Below are 21,511 nucleotides of genomic sequence, written 5' to 3' on the forward strand. Positions count from 1 at the left end.
CAGATTCAGAAACACATTCATTGAAAACTATTTAAATAAGGTGTCACTTTGCATTGAAAATGCTACATTTACTATATAGAATTTCATTGCCCTGAATGTCCAATATGCTAATCACTGCTTTCATTTAGTGCTGTGAAATGTGTGTGAAAGGATCAGTGTTGAACTTCTGAGGTGATTCAATACTATGTTGTGAAATCCATTAAAGCCAACTGTATAATCCAGTCTGGTAAGTGATATGTAGATGCAATCCTCTTATTTGCATTTCTAGTTTGTATAATGCAGTAGTATTATCCTACCAACAGTTTTGCAGTTCTGCTGAGACACTTTTTACCTCAATATATGATGGCTGACTTATTGTATACAAACTTGCGTTGCGTTTTATTTCATTATTGCTTCTTCTACTGCAGATAGTAACTTGACTGAAAACATATAATGGAGAATTAGGCAGCAACAGTGTATGGTGTGTGTCTGCTCTTCCAAACTCAGAAAAACTATTTATTTCCCCCACTTTTCTTACTGCATGCCAAGTAAAATATAAGATAGGACTTTGTGTTTGTCTACTTCTGACCACAGTCCTGACAGCTCACTGTAAACTTTATTATGAAATAGGAAATACACAAGCTTTAGCAGTACTACAGCTTGCATATTTAGAGCTGCACAACATAAAGTGTATGGTATGTTGTCAGTACTCTAGTCAGAACTACAGCCAAGGGAGCCCGCAGGATTTTTTGCAGGGGGGTGCAAACCCAGAGCCCCACCCACATAGCTCACCCCGCCCCCTGCCAACAACCCCACCCAAGTCCACCCACCCCAAGCCCCACCCACACCACCATTCCAGTGTCCCATTACTTGGCTATTTCTCCCCATTTACTGTAGACACTGTTCAAATCTGTGTGCATACTGTTTTATGCTTTAGTTCTACAATGATTACAGGCAGTTGGATTTAATTTACAACTTTTATTTCAAACATTATAGCCCAAACACCGAGACATTTACTAAACCTAAACAAAGCAATAGTCTTACAATGAAAACAGACTTGGCATTAAAGCTTCTCTACTTTTGAAACTCACATTCAATGAAACAGCATTGAAACCCACATTCAAAGAAAATGCATCTGGCCAGTGGCAGGTTATTTACCTTTGAACTGTTTTCAAGCAATAGGCATTTACAACTTTTATTTCAAACATTATAGCCCAAACACTGAGACATTTACTAAACCTAAACAAAGGTCTTACAATGAAAACAGACTTGGCATTAAAGCTTCTCTACTTTTGAAACTCACATTCAATGAAACAGCATTGAAACCCACATTCAAAGAAAATGCATCTGGCCAGTGGCAGGTTATTTACCTTTGAACTGTTTTCAAGCAATAGGCTCCTTGCACACCGTTAGGGCCATGCAAAAGTTATTTGATTTACCTGATTGTATTAATTATAATATATAATTGAATTATATCCCTTGTATTATACAGCAGCACTTGTTTGAGTGACTCTGCTGAAGTAAAAGTAATCTGAATAATTCCACATTAAAGATATCTGAAACTAATGAAGATGTTGTTGCTAGAAAACAACTGTATATTTCAGTGTTTCATCTACAAATTCAGTGCCTGTTGCCAAAGAATAAATTGCCTATGTTAAATTAAAAAATGGTAAGCTGGTATATTGCAATAGAAAATGGATGACAAGCTGAAAAACAGGTTCATAGTTATTAGGCATCTCATCCAAAGGAGGACATCCTGAGGACTGCAGCATACAAATGTATATGCTGTAGGAATAGAACCTCAAGCCTTTACATTAAGATGCAAGTATTCTACTTGTGGTGCTACTAACATAGCTTTAAAACTTTATACCACAATAGAGATACCATTTGCTAAACAAAACAGTTGCACATTGTAAATAGACTTGGCATGAGCAGCAGTGAACTTAGCTTCCCTTAAAACTCACAGTTCCTTGAAAATGCACTTAAATTCCACCTGTTAACTCGAACTTGGGCATTTCACTTTCTCACAAACATACCACACCCTCAAGGCCTCAACCTTAGTGCAAGAAATCTGGACAAAGCCTAAAATAAATAGGGACAGATTATAAATATGGCTCTCAGAAACTTAGAAAATTGCAAGAGTAACAGGATTTGTGTTGGTATGCATTTTTCTAAATGACATGACATCTAAAACTGAAATGTCTCATTTAGCAACTTCAATCCTTTTTAGGAGGAATATGGGGCAAAAATCTGAACAGCTGAGGGGTATGCTACCTCCCTCTTATACACACACCAAATAATTCTGGTCAGACAAATTAGTTCTGGGAAAGTTGCACTGAACGGCACCGTGCTTGAGCTGAAGTGGGTGAAATCCTGGTAGCCAGTGATAACTGATCTGCAGCTCAGCATTGTGGAGCATTAAAGCATTTTTAGCAGAGCATTGTTTCATCACTACCTATTGTGTTTGCACATAAGCTGTAGTTATTTTAAACATTTGCCTTTGTTGATTACTACAGAGTACATTTACCCACCAGAGCTATTGTGTTTTGACTTCAGTGTGGAGCTAGTTGTTGCAGGGCTTGGCTTTTAAATAAGGTAGCAATGCTTATTTACCATATACCATTAAAGCCACCCTGACCCAACTACAAGTGTACTAACACACAGACACTGCTATAAGACACTGGTCTGCAATAAAATGTAATGAGCTTCTGAAAATACTGTAATCCTGTCCTTTTATTACAATGAATATAAAATACTTCGAAATAAGGTAAAAAAGCTCATAATCTTAGACCGACAAAACTACTTTTCCACACTTCAAAATAATAAAATCAAACCCTCAGAAATTTTGGAAAGGTATCTCTACTCTACTTAACCCCAGCAAACCAGATACCCCTACCCCAGACCCAAACGCTCCTGACCAAGACTTGGCTACCCAATTTAACTCTTTTCATTGAATCCATTTCCAAAACGCCATCTTTCTCTAACACCACTACACTGCTACTACTTCCTCATTCCCATCTACTAACTCCCATCCCTCCACTCCTCCTACTACTTCATTAGCTTCATCTGCCCCTAATTCTCCCTCTTCACACTCCTTTTTTCTCATTTAAACCTATACCCAACTTCTACTATAAAGAAATTCCTTATGAAACTGAAGCCATGCACCAATGCTCCTGATAACATCCCTTCTTACTTTCTTAGCAAAGCTGCTGAAGCAATCGCTTACCCTATTAGCATTTTAATCAACTGTTCTATCCAAGAATGTATAGTACCCCAAGTTTGGAAAAGGGCCTTTATCATACCTCTACATAAAAGGTGGCAACAACAACAATGTTACTAATTTCCGCCCCATCGCTATTCTGTCCCCCATCTCTAAACTCCTAGAAAAGTGTATCCAACTACAACTCCTTCCACATCTCTTAGATAATCACCTACTAACTCCCACACATGGAGTCAGACCACATCATAGCATTATGACCGCCCTCCTCTCCTTCCTTGAAACTGTAAATAAAGCCCGCGACTCTGGCCAAATTGTTTCTACCCTACTACTCGACCTCTCCAAGGCCTTTGACACACTCTCACAGCCTGCTACTAACTAAACTTTCTAAACTTAACCTATCTCCCTCCTCCTTGAACTGGTTCTCCAGCTACTTATCTAACAGATCTCAAGCAGTCAAATGGAAAAAGGCCACCTCCTCATTTCTAAATACTCCTACTGGGGTACCCCAGGGCTCTATACTGAGTCCCCTTCTCTTCAATATATTTATAAATGATTTCAACTCTATCCCATTCTCAGACATCATCCAATATGCCGATGATTCTGCTATTATCTGCTGCCACCTCTATCCCTCACTCCTAAAACTGACTCAAGATGCTTTTACAACAACTGAGCAATGGATGAAAAGGAATCACCTAGCACTCAATGCCTCTAAAACCAAATTAATGTTATTCACCCCCCTCTAAGGCAACTTCTTTCAAAATAAACACATTCCACATCTCTAGACAAAATAATCTACCCCTGGAACTGGTGTCCGAGACCAAGTTACTTTGGGTCCAAATTGATAACCAGCTCAAATTCAACTCCCACCTACAGTTAAATATCAAGAAAACCCGGTATGCTTTACCGACAAAATCATTACCTTACACCTGCTACCAAAATCACCCTCTACCTCATTTCTTATCCCCTCCCTTCTCTATGGAGCTCCACTCCTAACTAATCTACAGACCTCTCTAAAAACACAACTTTCCTCTTGCTACAACAAAATTGCCAAGTTCGCTACCAACCACAAGTCCTCCACCCACCACTGTTCCTCTCTCCAAAACTAAAAATGGCTAGAGCTACCCAGTTATCTCACATATACTCAACTAAATCTTGCACATAAGCTCATTTTCAACCCCTCCCTTTGTCCCTCCCTTTCATCAGCCTTTAAAATGCACCTTCCTGCAAGAGTATTAAGGTCCAACAATCAAAATCTATTAGAAGTATATAAACCAACTAGTCCCCCAGGCAAAAATCTTCTGTCTTATGGCCTTGCATGCCTTTGGAACTCCCTACCACCTTCCATTCGCACCACCCCAACCATTTTATATTTAAAAGATCTCTTCACTCACATCTAGTATCCCACTGGGAATGCTCTTGCTCCCACACCACATAACACTTGCAAACTCCATCTTCTTTCTTCCTCTGTTTCCTCCTGCAACTTTCCTAATTACCCACCCTAACTCATACATATTATTATTCCTACAATAATCAGAAAGAATATACTAGGCCACACTTCCCAAGTATTGCTTCCCTAATACGTTATTGCTTCTCAGTACTTGTGCATTGCTTCCTAATATGTTATTATTCCTCAATATTGTCATGAAATGCTTCCAAATATGTTATTTCTCAGTGCTTTTGTGCTAAATTTCCCTTTAGTCTGTATTACCTATTAATTTCATCACTAGATTGTACTCGCTCTAGTTGTATTATTTTCAAATTGTTATTTCTTGTATGATTAACTTCTGTGTAATTGTATAATTTGTATATCTATTAATAACCTACTTAGTTTTGGAGCTTTTCTCCCCAGGACTCCATTGAAAACGGGTTCATTTGGCCCAATGGACTATCCTGGCAAACCAACTGCAAATAAAATAAATAAAACTGTCATATGCATTTCAATACCCAAGGCTTATACATTATCTAGTCGTGTAAATATTCTCTGCATGGCAACAACGAAAAGGCTTTCAATGCTGGTAATTCTTTAACAATATACTTACTAAAGCTTAAAGCTTACTTGCATCTTACAATATCAGACAAGCTTACTAAAGCTTACTTGCATCTTACAATCTCCGACAAGCTTACCTGATGTTCATTAAACCATGGCTACTTAAACAGAGCAACAGGGCACTGTGACAGCATACAGTTCCAGAATAAGAAGCATAAATCAACAGTACAAAAATCTGATAGAAAACCAGAACATTTTGCAAAATCAAGGACAGATGAAAAGCCACGGTCGTATTTGTGATCTACTTTGAATGGGGGAATACTCTGCACATTTACACTGCATAACTGCTCCTTGTCTTCCATGGACACATCCAGAGCCACTACAATGGGGAGTGGGGTGCAATAAGTATGTCACAATTTGAAATGTCTTTGGCTGACAGTGATGGATCTGACACACATACCTCTCAACTTCAGAGCAAGAAATCTGGACAAAGCCATACATAGAACTAGAAGTGTGACAAGCCCAAAAATAAGGCCAATTTTTAAATATTGCTCTTATAACTTAAATAGAACAGGTAGATCTTGCATTAGTACAAGTTTTCTGAAGGGTATGAAATCTGAAACTCAAATGTCTGCCATTATTTTCTAACTTCAATCTTTAATGACTTGCCACTAATTTGCCAGAAAACCACAATTTTATGAAAACGGACCAAAATGTGATGCAAAATACCTGTCAAAAAGGTACACCTTTTAATATTAACAGTTAACTTGAAGCAGCTAACAAAATAAGAGCATCCACATGCATTTCTGAAATAAAGGTAATCTATAAGTGATCATTACAGTTGTATATAATTGTAAACCCTCCACATTTTCTTCCAAAATTGCCATTTTGGAGGAGGCATTATTAGGGGGGAGCACCATTTTGAGCCAGAATTGGGGACAATTGAGATGTTTGGATATTCCTAATCTACAAAGTGATTTGCACGCACCTCTCAACCTCTTAATGCAGGAAATCTGAACAAGGCCAAATATATTGGGGAACATACAAACACTACTAAAAATTGCTCTTGTATAAACGTAAAGACAGTCTTGCATTAGCATGCATTTTTCTGAAGGTTATGACATCTGAAACTCAATGTCTGTCATTTAATGGCTTCATTCCTAAATGATTTGCTAGAAAATCACAAATTTGAGAACAAACCAAAAATAAGCAGCAAATATCTATTCATTCTGCAAAGATATGGACAACTGAGAGGTATAGTTCAACGGGGGCTGTCTGAGCTTGCTACCCCCCCCCACAAAATCATGGTCAAATGGAGCCTCCCCCCTGCAGCCATTCCAATGTCCCATTCCTTGGTTATTTTGCCCCATTTATCATAAACACTAATGTGCATACTGCTTTACTTCTGCGATGATTTAGGATTTCATTTGAAAGTTTTATTTTACAGCACAAACCCTAATACATATCTGTTAAAGCAATGCAGTCTCACAATGAAAATAGACAAACATTAAAACTTCTCTGCTCTTGAAACTCGCATGCATTGAAACAGCACTGAAACCCACTTTCAGAGAAAATACATTTTGCCAATGGCAAATATTAACTCTGGGCTGTCTACAAAATCATAGGCCCCTCGAACATAGCATACACATGCTCTTTGATACACCTTCCTGACTGTATTACATTATATTCCTTGTACAATACAGTACAGTTGTTAGAGGGCATTTTAAATTTATTGTTTTGAACATTTTTCCAGTAAACAATGAAACTAAAAGCATCCACTAATGACAAAACTGCCCAATTCAGAACATTTCCATCATAAAAAGTCTACTCAAGTCCACCAGTATCAGTAAAAAATACACCATCTCTGAAGTAGTAAACTCCACATTGAAAAAATTTGTAACTAATAAAGAGGTTGCTGCTAGCAAACACTTTATATGTCATTGTTTAATCTACAAATAAAGTGCCTGTTACTCTTGAAGAATAAATTTCTTTTGTTGCATGCAATAAAAAAATGAAAAGCTAGTAATACCACAATAGGGAATGGATAGCAAACTGTTAACAGGTTCATAGTTACTAGGTATCTTTGCCAAAAGACTGCAGCATCCACCCCTTTACAACACAATACAGCATCAGCAATGCATTTACCTACTGTGGGAGTAGAACCCACAGCCTTCAGCATCTAAAGCAAGTACACTATCTGTTGTGCTATTAACAATGCAAGCAGACTAAACACAAGCAGCACTAAACTTTTGCTCCCCTGCAGCTCTCAGCTCCTTGTAAAATCTACTCCGACACTCAGCTGTATCTCTGAACTTTTCAGCACAAGAAATCTGGAAAAAGCCATAATTTATTGGGGCGGGGCAAAAGGCCAAAACCAGGGACACATTTTAAACATTGCTTGTATAATGTTTGAAAGTTGCTAGAATAAAATGCTGCGTTACCACCATACATTTCACTGCCACGTCTTGAACCCAGGGGACCCCGTGCAAAACAGTCAGAGCAACATACCACTACGCCAAATCAACTGTTTTGTGAAAGAGGAAGACTGAAACTTAAATAGCTACCATTTAGTGAATTCAGTTCTCACCATAGCACAGCTGTCAGTCTCTTAGCACAAAAGACCTGAACAAAGCCAATAATGGGTGACTACTACAACCACCAAACATTCAGTGAATTCAGTTCTCACCATAGCTCTAACCTCTTAGCAAATAACACCCGGACAAAGCCAGTAATGGGAGAATATAGCCCCCAAACATATTCAGTGAAATCAGTTCTTACCATAGCTCTCAACATTAGCAAAAAACCTGGATGAAGCCAATAAATACCTGAACAAAGCCAATACTGGGTGAATACAGCCCTCAAACATATTCAGTGAATTCAGTTCTTACCATAACTCTCAACCCTAGCACAAAACCTGGACGAAGCCAATAATGGGGGGGGGGGATACAGTCCCAAACACAGGGATACATTTCAAATATCCATCTTGTACACTTAGAAAATTGCTAGAGTAAAAGCTTTTGTTACCATACACTTTCTGAAGAATATGAAGTCTGACAAGTGTGTTCATTTTTTTTAACTTTTGTTAACCAGGAAAGTCTGACTTTGAAAAAAAAAAAAAAAAAAAAGCTAAGTTTTAGCAGAGGCCCGGGGAGAAACACTCCAGACAGCCAAGAATAAAACCAGAGAACATGTAGCTGTCAGGCAACAAGGACACAAATGCAGAAACCACAGATTTTATGAGGAACAGAAAAAGTATGAGGGAAAATCCTACAACATTTTTACAAATGGTGGTGGGTAGGGAATTCAGGCTCTTGCCACTTGGGCCCAAGGTACAGGGTTCAAGCCTTATTCACTACCCACCACCATGTACACCTGGGGCATCACACACACACACACACACACACACACACGAAAGTGCCCCATCTTCCTTCCGTTCGTTTCCGCACACACACACACACACACACACACACACACACACACGAAAGTGCCCCATCTTCCTTCCGTTCGTTTCCACACACACCTACCTGAAAGTGCCCCATCTTCCTTCCGTTCGTTTCAGCTGCTGCTTGCTAAGTGTCCGGTCCTGCTCCCAGTGCCCCATCTTCCTTCTGTTTGTTTCAGCTGCCGCTTGCTAAGTGTCCGGTCGTCAGGTCCCGCTCACATCTTCCGTTTCACACACCTCTCTCTTCCTGAAAGTGCTGTCGCTTGCTAACTGTCCGGTCGTCGGGTCCCGCCTGTGTGAGTTCCCGCTCACAAACTGACAGCGATGATGTCAGCATGCCTGCGACTGGAGTATTTGGACTTCTTCTTAAAGGAGAATGTGCGTTAAAAAAAAAAAAACTTTTTTTGTAATTCTCTAGCCGTAGCCGATTCCAGGGGGGTGCAAGTGCACCCCCTTGCACCTGCCTGCGGGCACCCTTGACTACAGCAATTGCATCCCTGCTTACAAAGCTATTGCAGTTCTCTCTATGCAGGTGAAGTACTGCATCAAGTACTTCTGTCAGGTAATTACTCTCCACTGATAAGCTGGACAAAAAAGGGTAACATAGTTCAGAATGGTGTGCTTGATTTCACATTGCTATCATTGCTTCTTTAACACATACAGACATATCAATACAGGTTGGCTTCATTTCTAATTTTGTAAGAAATTTATGTGCAGTTATCCTTAATGAAACTTAGCTTGCATCACGCTGATGCTCCTGAAGTGACAGTAAATACTTTTTAAAAAATTGCCCTTTTTAAAATCACCAAGTGCCTCTCTTTCTGCCCCCCCGCCCTCCTTCAATAGCTTCCCGCACCTATGGTAAATGTGTTTACACAACTGTACTCTCCCGCATACCTCTCAACCTCTTAGAGCAAGAAATCTGAACAAAGCCACAAATAATGGAGGGACAAAGGACCAAAAAAAAAAAAAGTATATATTTTAAATATTTCTCTTACAAACTTAGACAGTTGATAGAACAACAGGTTTTGCATTAGCATGAATTTTCTGAAGGATATTAAGTCTGAAAATCAATTGGGTGCCATCATTTTCTGACTTCAGTCCTCAGTGATTTGCCAGAAAGCTACAATTTTATGAGAAACGGACCAAAATATTAGTCAAAAATCTGAACGTTCTTCGAAACACTGGACAGCTGAGAGCAATGACTTTCCCTCCTAAATCATACTTCCTTATTTATCCTCCAGAAAAATGTAGGGTGGTGCAAACTCACTGTTTTGTTTCCTATTTTGTCATGTCTTTTGTATTTTTTGTGGTAAATTACTGAAAATACGCCTTGTTGTTCTGTTTTTAGATTAAAAAAAATTATGAATGCGTATCTGTAGTGACTGACGTGATGTCGGCATCTGCACTCTTGGACGCCACTAACCCACGGTTCAATGTTTTCCATTATCTCCCTCTATAGGGCGACCACGGTGGTACAGCTGTTGGCGTTGCTGCCTCATAGCAAGAGGTTCCCGGTTCGATTCTCGGCTGGGGTGCCTTCTGTGCGGAATCTGTATGTTCTCCCTGTCGTCGCGTGGGTTTCATCCCAAAGACATGCTGTAGGTGGATTGAAACACTCTAAAGTGGCCCTAGGTGTGAGTGTGCGCACGTGTGTGCATCCTGTGGAAGGTTGGGCGCCGGTTCTAGCAACTAAACACTGTAAAACTCCACTGCCAATCATGGGCGGACAGGTGATCCGCTGTGCCGACCCCTAACCGGGGAAAAAGCCAAAAGAAGTTAACACTAAATAATAGTTAAGGCGGCTACACAGTTAGAAACAATGTACGTTCGAATAGTCTGGGAAAATAACGATTTAAAAATCTGATGATTTTTAATAATGCGATTAAAAAGTAGTTGCTGAGGATACAGTTGAGGCAATGCTAATAGGTTCGAACTCCATAGAACATTTTATTTTATCAGCTAGAACTCAGGTCTAGTTCAGCTTACATTTTTGGGTTGCGTAACATATAGCGGGACATGAGGAGTCGGCGGTGACAGACAATTGTGGGCTTGTCTCCCTCTCCAGTCACTCTTCCCTCTGGAAGGTCTGTCCTCCTCGCTGGTTAAAGACATGAAAAAAAAGCCGACTTTAATGCCGTCAAGCCACTGCTGTTAAACGTAATTTACTCCCTCATATTCCTGCAAATACATATACTTTTTAATTATTGGATTAGTGTTCCGTTTGTGTTTGTGTTCTACGGCCGTGATTGTGACCAATGAGCGAAAGATTGAATTGTAAGAGGCGTGTCTAAGGTAGTATGCCCTCCCTCTGCAGAACAGAGAGAGTGATATAATACTGAGGAGTGAAAGAATTCCATAATCTTCCCTGGACTTGCAGGAAGTGGTGGTTAGATTTTGAATTTTGTGGATAGAAACTGCAAAGTGTAAGGTCGTGAAATTGTAAAGGAACCCTTATTAACCTGCTAGTCTGAGATCGTGGGAATGTTTTTAGTTAACACAAATATGGCTGCTTTGAGAATGGCACGCTGTATATTAATAAACAGTAAGTTGTGTTACAGTTTAATTGGAATCGAATTTAATGTTTTATTATAATATCTGCTGCAGCGGAAACAGAATGTCATTAGAATTTGGAAGTGCTTACTGCATAAAGAAACAAGATAAGGTAGAACTGAGTATGTTTTAGTAAAACTCGACTTAAACTTATTTTAGTAGTCTGATGTAAACCTTACTTGTGTGAGTTGTTTGCCAGTGTAATGAAATAGTCCATTGTTGTACACTGTGCCAAAGCTTTGGAAGTGTTAACGCAGAATTCACTCTTGTTTTAGGATTAAAGAGATGACAAGATGCATGTGACCATCTCCCACTGAAATAATATTTCTAAAGACAGTGCGCATTTCAACCTACGCAGGTTCATTGTCTACTTAGTATCAAAAATGTTATTTGCTGATTTTTACCGTACAGTGTGTTAATGTTGGCCCATCACAGTTTTCTGGAGTTTAATGTATTTTCTATTTGTAATGTGGAGTGCAGTTCGTGAGCATTAGCAGTGCAATTCATGCTTTTCTAAGAAGTAAACTGCAGACTGTGTTCACTTTAAGATGCTGTGTTTGTCAGTCAGCCAGTCTTACTGGACAAATGCCTAGCATTTTATGGATACTGGCTAGTTAATTAACTTGGTGTGAAGCATGGAGATGGTGGTGACCAAACCCAAGAGTACAGAAACTTGCCAGCAGCATATACGTTCACATACAGTTCTGCATCTGTACCTGGAATGTGTTATTTTGAGTCTTACATTTCCATGTTCCATTCTTCCACTCATTGAAAAGATTTATCACACATACCTTTTTGATTTTTTTTTTTTAACAAATATTCGGCGTACATAATTTAGAATCCTGACAGTTCATCAAATGACGTGTGTGTGTGTGTGTGTGTGTTGAAATAACAGTTTTTAACTATGCTGTGAGCTTCCTCATTGAAGTTGTGTTTCATACCTCTTAACCTCATAATGATGAATATTCACTGTCTTGAGTCGTAAAAAGTAATCATTGATGTGTATGAGAAGTAACAATTTTAACTATGCTGTGAGCTTCCTAGTTGAAGTTATACCATACCTCTGTCTGTGCTTCACCCCCCCCCCCCCTGTTCCAACATTGAAAGGATGTGACACTCCCTCACTGGTTGTTGAATAATTGCTCATATTAAGTAATATTGAACCATATTAATTCATCAAAATACCTTTGTGGATATGAAAAAAGGTTAACCATGGTTTTAGTTGAAGTTGTTATGTTTACTAGATTATTTTTCCACATTATATGATGTATTGGTCCACATTGTAGAAACAGATGGTTGAGTGCTGTGGTCTATTATTTCTCTGTGGCAGGTGTTTAGTTTTACGGCTATTGCTCTGCTTCCGAAAATCCAGGATAGTATTTGGTACTGGTTCGCATCTGATATGCTGAATGTGGGTGTGGCTTTTTTTCTCCCCACTTTAAGATGCATAGACAGTATTTACGGAGAAATGGGCTGCATTAATATGTAGAACATGCTACTATGTACATTAGCAGGAGGAGTCTGTACTGATTTTATGTTCAGTGGTAGATTCATGTTGCAGTGTGGCAGAGATAGATGCGCAAAGCTATTTAAGTTGGCCATGGAGGAATGCATTATGCAACTTGCAAAGTACAAATGAGAGTTAGTGCCACTATTTGGTGCTTTTTTGACTTTGAGTTGTGGTACATCTGAGGCTTGCCCTTTGTGGTTGGGAAGCAGTGGTTGATGACATTAACTTAGTTCATTTTTGTCTTGTTCTACTTGGTTAACTTTTCTATTCCACATCAGGTAGTTTTGTGTGTGTGTGTGTGTGTGTGTGTGTGTGTGTGTGTGTGTGTGTGTAATATATATGTACATACATACACCTTAGCAGTTTATTTTAGTTATTGCAAGTCTTGGTTGCTGTTCTCTAGTGAAATCAGAAACGATCAAGCAGCGTAACTATACACTGAATTGTTTTGGAGTTGGATTTATTCACTTTAGGAAGGGGAAGCTCCTCAGTTGAGAAAGGAGGATCAGTTCCATATAATTGCTCCGCAGTTTAACTTAGCAGTTACTCTGTAAAAATATCCTGATTATGTTGCTACTAGTTATCCATTTGGGAATTCAACTCACATGATCTGTCTTCAGGAAATATCCATGCAGTAAAAGCTGTATATGAACTTTGTGTTGCTGAAAATTTGGATGTTTGCCTGCCTGGAAGGCCAGTTCCTTCATCTTTGTTGTGCAGTCCGGATCTGGTACTGAATTTGACACTGTATTTTTTTTAAATAATTTGACCAAATATCCACTTTTCCCATCTTTTAGATTGGGAATCTTCAGCTGTTGAACCTGCTGAGTGGAGTTATGTGAGAAGGTCTTCAGCCAGCTTGCTTGTTCTAGGAATCCACCTGTAAGGGAGAGAATAGAAGAAGAAACTTTATTTGACCTGCCACACTTTTTTTATTTCTGTTTTGTTATAGTCTACACTGTAATGGCTGTCATTCACTGTGGCTTCTTTTAATATTTCTAACTGCCACATTCCCTAATATGTTGAATTCCTTGCATCTGTTTTGATTACTCCTTATTAGTCTCATAGTTTCTGTAGTGCATTGCACCTGAGCTAGCTTGGGATATTACTGCAGTGAATTTTGTCAGTCTCACATGTGGGGTATGAGATTAATTTCTTTTTTTCATAGTTGAAACCGTTTTAGGCATCAATTAATAATTTTTATCATCAGATATAAAATGATGTTATCTTCATCTTGGACAACCGTGAAGAAATTATAGCTTTTATGGAGTATGTAACCTCCATGCAAGTTTTGGTTTGGGGTATATCTGAAAATAGATCATTACAATATATTTTAGTGTGAGTAAATTTTGTGCATATTTTATAAGGTGTTTATACTGAAAAGTGGTTGAGAAGAAGTGTAGGAATTCTGAAGTATTTTAGAGACTGGGTTTGTAAGTCTGCTCATGGGTGAGCTATGCCTACATTGCTCCAATAATCTGCATTTGGTGTATGTGATGCTATTATGGGGTGCATGTATGCTTGGAATATGTAAATTACATGGTAACTAATTTGATTATGGGGCCCTTGTATGCTTGGAACATGTAAATTACATAGGTTCATAGATTAGTACTAGGCTAATTGCCATTGCAAGCCATTTTAAGCCTGGCTAATTATCCCCTGTGAGATTCAAACCCTGTACTTTGTGTTTGTAAGGCAAACACCTTAACCATTAGGCCACCCTCCCAACCCATGATAACTAATTTGATTTTGCGATAATAACTGAAGCAGTTGTTATAGAAAGAGTTCTGCGTTCTTTTTTAAAGATCAGTACATTCTTAGTGTCTTAGCAGTTATTGCTTTTTAAGAGATAAACAGTACTGTAGTTAAGTTTGCAAAACTGCGCTTTCCTGTATTTCTGCCTTGATTCAAAGCCTGTGTATATTGCAACATAAGAATTTTTTTCTGAATTTTTAGCAACTTCAGGCAAGATTCCATACTAAAATATTGAACCCCCAGGCCCTTATTGTCAACAGATTGTTTTGAGAGATGTTTTACCTGCCCAGTTTTATTTTGCATTACACTTTAAAGCTCCATGACTCATGCATTGTAATCTTTATCTGGAGATGGAAACCAGACTGCACATAAGTACCAGGAGTTGGATTAATTAAGCACATTGCATGTGACTGACTGCTCTCATTTAAAGAAACTGAAATGTAGACACCAAGGGATAATCTAATTCCTCTTCATTGCCATGAGCAGAGAGTTGCCTGAGGGTAGATGAATTGCTGCTCATAAGTCGCGTTATGTTTTGATGGAGGGTTGTCTTTCGCAGAGAATGGGGGCAGCATGTGCTCAATAGACCACCTTACCTGCATTTTTAGCTATGACATTAAATATTTTAGTTGGGTAAAATGAATGTGTTGGTGAAGTGAAGTGGCATTCATTGTCCACAGACAAAATCCAAACATGAATTAGCTTCTTTTAATAATCTAAAATGACAAGTCTCATTTGTGTGAAGGTTTAGTAGAATTGCCAGGGATTCAGTCGTCACTACATCACATGCTGAGTGGGTTTTCCCAGTGCTGGCACCAATTATTGGGTTGCTGGTGCATCATATTTACAATTCTGCATGGTAGTCTCTTGTTTGAAGTCAAAGAACAAGTCAGGAGTCGTAACCAGCTCGTGCATCAGTACAGCCACTGTCCCATCCTGTAGAATTTGGATTCGCTCCATAAAGAGAGCAGTATTTTAAGTCATTGTTGGCTTAGGTCTCCGTTAATGTGAATGTCTTTGTTAGGAAATCCCTGATCAGTTCCTGGAAATCTAAAAAAAAAAACTGGACTTATTTATCCACAAAAATGTTTGGAATACACTTTGGACTGTACCCAGTGATATCAGAGATGTACTGAAGATTTCATTGAAATATCGGTCTCTTTAATGCTGGAATTTTTGCAAGTCCTGTTTGTTTCACACAGTCTTGCCAAAACTTTTTTTCATTAAGGCAGTCTTGGCATGATATGTCTTGTATGAGTGGTTCTGCAAGTGTCTTTGGGTATAGTACAGTTTGGAAGTATTTTGTATTTTAATAGAAAAAATAATTCTTTATCTTCAGTATGTAATTGACCCTTTCTTTATACTTGCTTTGAAGATTTTTGTTAATCCTTCTTGCATTTTGCCCTACTGCACTAATGGAATGTATGCCTTTTTTCTTAAGACTTCAGTTTTCCTTGGTGATCTTCTCCCCCACTGCCTGCTTATAGCCAGGCCTTCCCCAACTAGACTTCTTTCTTTCATAGTAGAGTCCTGAATAATCCCAGAGGCCAGAGCTGGATGCAGGAGTTGTCTGGGAGGGACATCATTCAGGCAACTGTCAGGGTTGCTGTGTATCACAACTGACCCTGTCTGCACCTCTGGGTGTGGGTGAACTGCATCACTCTGGTGCACATGATGCCCCTGGCGAGCCTAACTCCTGCCCCAGGCTGAATCATTTGCATTGTACCTCCTTCTTGGGGGGAGGGGGATATCATTTTGTGGCCAGCTCCATCCTGCCTGTCTACAAGGGTGGGAATGATCATCCTTCTCTACCAGTTTTGTCAGTTGCTATGGCCACTAAAATATCTCCGGTCACCTGGGCCTCATTCAGGACTTTATTCTTGTGCATCACCAGAGCTGACAATGAGATTTTTTTTAAATAAATTAGGTTCCACTATTTGTTTAGAAAAGATGGTAAGTAAGTAGGGAAATGTATTTCCAGCCAAAGATGGTAAATAAGTAGGGAAATGTATTTCCAGCCAACTGCAGGCAGCTTGAGACAGGATTTCAAAAATGCAAAATACTTTTTTGTCTTTTTTGAAAATGGTTTAACAGTTAGCATGAATGCATTCCATGTATTGTATTTGTGTTTGTTGCTGGGGTAGATGGGCTGGTCCTGGGGCCCTTTTCATCAGTGACACTGCAGAAGCACAGCAAATTACTAAGTACAGTATTTACATAACTAGTTATAGTTTGTAACATTACACACAACACATTATCAGGGTGCAAACCCTGTTAACATTAAGATAAACAAATAGAATATTTTGTTTCTTTTTTGGCTCCTTTATCCCTGTCTTGACCATTTAGACTGGATTGATGGCTGCCATTAATGGTGTCCTAGTCTGCACACTGTCTTAACGTAGTGTGATTAAATACATAGTAGAGGCATCCTCATTGACCATAGAGAAATAACACACTAGTTGTGCAGCTGTGTAGACAACAGACAAGTCTACACACGGTCTTACAATAGTGTGTGAGTAACTGCAGAAATGACAGAGAATTTCATGCACTAATTTATAATAGCATGAATAACTGCATACACAGCAAGCACATCAGTGTAGTGTTGCATTATTGCAACTGATTGCATAGATGCAAGACAGAGAAGTCCACATGCTCCATTCACAAGAGACAACTAGCTACCAGAACATTCCATGCTACCCCTTACACTAGAGGTAACGGTCTACTGGACCATCCCATGTACCACCTTACAGTAGAGGCAACTGACTGCATAGATGACAAACAGATCCAAGCACTGTCTTGTACTAGTAGTGACTGCGACCTTTTGGCTAGTGAGCAAGTCCATGCACAGTCTTGGAGTAGAGGTGACTGTGACTGGTGGATAGCACAGTATGGATCTCACTTCCTGTGTCTTTTCTTAAAGTTTTGTCTTCCTCCCTCCTCCTGACCTTGCTATACTAGATAGACCACCTGGTATCATACTGACTTGAACTTTCTCCTTAACTTTTTATTTTCATCTTTGCCTTTCATGCAATAGACAGTATTGATGAGACATAATTCTAAATCTATTTGAGTCATTGACTGCTGAAGTGCAATGGTTAGAAAATATTATTAATCGGGATGGTACATATAATAGATATGTTTCTGTACATAAAATAATTTATTCGCGTATTGAACAACAGCTCAACAAATTAAAAGAGAAAAACAAAAAATTGGAGCGGGATGTGAAAGAATATGCAGAGGGGAAGGCATATCTCAGTCCCCCTAAATCTCAGTCTTGGAGAAGGATATTTGAGATGTGGGACCAACCAAACCATGGTAACTCCCATGAGAATGTATGTGATTATGATGGGGGTGAGTCCAATAGATCTAATAATATAAGAAGAAGACCCAGTTAGGTGGAGCAGGGGACCCCTCTACCTAACAACGAGACTCCCCCTACACTAAGGTGTTTTGTTCTGAGAGAATTAGACAACGGGTTAATGGACAGGGGCAGATAATCAGGTTTTTCGCAATCCCCCATTATAGAATCAATGGAGAGGGAAGACTTTTCCACATACTAATCACAACAGGTGCTATTAGCAGGGACCCTACGAGCAAGCTTAAGTATGGAAAAGGAGGAAGTAGACCTCAGTAATAGTGAAACAGAACTGGCTACATCGTGTAAAATTGTTATGAATGACGATGGTGACGTCAAGATTTATAATTTTTCTAATATCCAACTGGATCAAAAGGTGGTCGACTTTTAAGTAAAGGGTTGACATTTGTCCCTTCCTCGAGGGCTAACTTGGCTAGCACATTGATGGATGTTAAAATTTTCTTGAGGAATTTGAATTTGAAGATATTATTTGGAGCGAATGTCAGCAGGCAACAGGACGAGTGTAGCCAGTACATACAACCTCCCCCTGCATCCAACACTTTCTACTATTTGAAAAGATTGATATAAGAACAATGTTGAGTGCTGGAAGAAAACAATATGAATGGAGAAGAATATTCCATTCTGGAATATTTGAGGTGTCAAAATATAAGGGTGATGAAACCTGATAAGGGGGTGGATTGGTAATTATGGACTGGCACGATTATAATGAATGTACAAAATCTTGAATACTGACACACATGAGGAAGTGACATTAAACCAGTTGAATGGAGCTTAATGCAACAGAAGTACCCTAGAGGATGTTTAGAGAAGGCAGAGTTGAAATGGATATTTTCATCTACTTTAATATGGCTGTCCTAGTAACAATGAGTTCCCAAGATTCATAAAGATTTGAATAATCCACCAATGAGACCCATCATCGATGGAAGGAATTTGATTACATATGCATGCAAAGTTTCTTGACATTAAATTGAAACCCCTCCTAACTACAGAGTCAAAGATTTGTAAGGATTCTTGGTCCTCCCTGGACATTATTAATGGGGTGGATTTTGGCGCAAATGATTTTCTGCTCACAATTAATGTGAAGGACTTGTGTTCTGTGATTTCTCAAGCTACAGGAATAGAATGGGTGGCTGACTTCCTCCTAGACAAGGGTCTCCCACAAGAACAGATTAATCTTTACGAGGAACTGTTCGAGTTGGTTTTGCAAAACCACTACGTTTATTTTGATGGGAAATATTTCCTACAGAAGTCAGGGGTGGCAATGGGTTCTCCTTGTGGGGATATCTTTGCCAACATTGTCATGGCTACGTGGAAGCATAGATTTATGCTGGACATTCCCTCCATCAGGATGAATACTAGAACTTGTATCTGCTTTTTGGATGATATATTTATCATATGGAAAGGAGTTGAGGGAGATATCCATCAGTTTGTCCAATATATTAACAACACAACCCCCTTCTTGAAATTCACATCTCAATATCATCTTGAAAGACTTTCCTATTTGGATGTTGTATTAGAAAAAGACAATGAAGGGCAGAAATATACTTGTAGAAAAAGCACATATTCCAACACTTTTCTACATTTTACAAGCTCCCACCCTTTCCACCAGAAGAGATCAGTAGTGAAATGGCAACTAGTCCGAGCAGCCAGAATGATTTCCTTGGATTCTGAATTTCATCAAAAATGTGCTAACCTTCATATGATGTTCCTCCGAAGAGGCTGTCCTGAATTGTTGGTTCAGGATTTGGTGGAGGAAGTGACATCAAAAAGATTGATAGCTGATCCTCATTAAGGAAGGAAGTCTACATCAAGATGAGGAAGCTGTGATAGTAAATCCCAATTTTGAACCTTCTGAGGTGAGTACATTGAAAGAGTTAGGCACAAGTTATGTGATCACCTTTAATGCCAATAGCCAAGTCCTGAGGTCCATTTTTAATAAGAATTGGACATTGTTATATGACGATGTTGAAATACATGACAAAATCCAGGAGATTTCCTCCATTATTATATTGGTGGGGCCAGAACCTGAAAGCTGTTTTGGAACAGAAAAAAACAGGTTCACTAAGGAAGGTCTGGTATGATAAAATGTGGAGCCTGCTCATATTGTAAACCTATTGGGGTCCACATTTCAGGTAAGGGATGCTACCTACCATATTAAGGGTATTTTTAACTGTGAATCTAAGCAAGTTGTCTATTTAGCACAGTGCCAGAAGTGTCCCTGCTTTTACATTGGAAAAACTGATTGCAAACTTAAAGACCATTTCAATGAACATGAACATAGTATTAAAAAATGAATTTATCTAATACTTTAGCTAAACGTGAATATGAATGAGTATCATTTTTTTAAATATTTTTGTCATTGATCATGTCCCAGCAAATGTGAGGGGAAGACCTTGGGAACTTTATTTGCAAAAGAAAGAGTTAGTATAGCAACTAATTTGTAATGCCTGTTTTTATCCAGGATTGAATGACTGCTGCAGTATGAATCTAGTCAGAGCTTTTAATGCTAAGTAAGTGTTAACTTGTTTTAATCCAAAAGGTAGCCATTTAAATAATAAGGTAGTTTGTTTTTGTAACTGTCTTTGTTTTATATTTCAAATGTTTAAAAAATGTTTTAAAGAAAAGGGTGGCTGGACCTTAAGACACTTGAGGAAGTGATGTAATGATTGCATCATTGTACTTGAGTCTTTTTAAGCAGAGCTGTTACTGTGGGTGAAGAGTCTGAAGAAGTTCACATATGGTTTAAGTGAACCAAAGAGCTTATTTTTATTGAAATAAAGTATCGAAGGACTGACTAGATTTTCTGCTGAATGCCATTGCTTTCTAGACCTGCAGCAGTATTTTGTATCATTTTATGCTATAGATGGTGTTTCTTTCTCTTCATATATCTTTTTTCTTCCCCACTACAGTGTGGCTGCAGTGATTCTGTGAAAGGTGCCCTCAGTCTACACGTCTGACAGTAAGCTGGGTGTGCAGCATACCTGACAGTAACTAGGGCAGCCTGCAGTCCGTGCTTATATATCAGGATTCATATCTGAAGCTGATTCCAGTTTTGTTACTAGTTTTTTTTTTACAGAATTAGTAGTGTCAGTTATAGCTGTTTTAAACATGAAAATATGTTGCTTTTAGCATTTACTTTTTGGCAAGAAAGCATTGTAGTTTTCAATACACATTGCTTATTTATTTCAAGAAAGCATTACGACTTTCAGTAAACCAACTTTATGATTTAGACATTAATCATAGCTTTCATTCATATCTCATTCACTTGGGTTGGGGTAATTTACCTTATTACATGCAGGTGAACACTAAGCTAGTAAAAACTTTGGATCTCAGCTAAACAGCAGAACAAAGTATATCATTGGTCATTAAAAGGATAATGGAACAATGTTTTCTTTATGTCGCAGGCTACTTTTCAACATTGCATTTTTACATTTGGAAGTTATGTTTTTACCTACTATACAGAGGCACAGTCAACTAATCTAAAAAGGGTGGCGAAAGCCAAACATACTCTGGCTAGGCTTGTAAATGCCCTAGGGCAGATAGCCTAGTATCAACCTATGAACCTATGTTGTATTGTAGGTAGTTGTGAATTATGATGTTTTTTTCCTCTGGCTTGACAGCCTTCTTAATATCAAGTGTTTGTCACAAAAATATTATGCCATTTTAAAGAGTAGCTTTTAATGGCAAAA

General features: G+C 38.7%; 1 protein-coding gene across 3 annotated transcripts in view; it reads left to right on the forward strand.

Moving 5' to 3' along the window:
• Positions 1-10,769: 10,769 nt before the first annotated feature.
• Positions 10,770-21,511, forward strand: part of FECH (ferrochelatase) — a 336,602-nt gene continuing 325,860 nt past the window's right edge. The window contains exon 1 of one of the 3 annotated variants that reach the window (XM_044074844.1): positions 10,770-10,788. Coding sequence is in view for 1 of the 3 variants with exons in the window: in XM_044074827.1 (XP_043930762.1) it covers positions 11,113-11,173 (61 nt within the window). In the remaining 2 variants the exon portion in view is untranslated. The other 2 variants (XM_044074827.1, XM_044074836.1) reach the window with 2 other exon arrangements.

The sequence above is a fragment of the Protopterus annectens genome, chromosome 1.part1, assembly GCF_019279795.1.
Source record: "Protopterus annectens isolate FY-2018-M chromosome 1.part1, PAN1.0, whole genome shotgun sequence".
Lineage (NCBI taxonomy): Eukaryota > Metazoa > Chordata > Ceratodontiformes > Protopteridae > Protopterus > Protopterus annectens.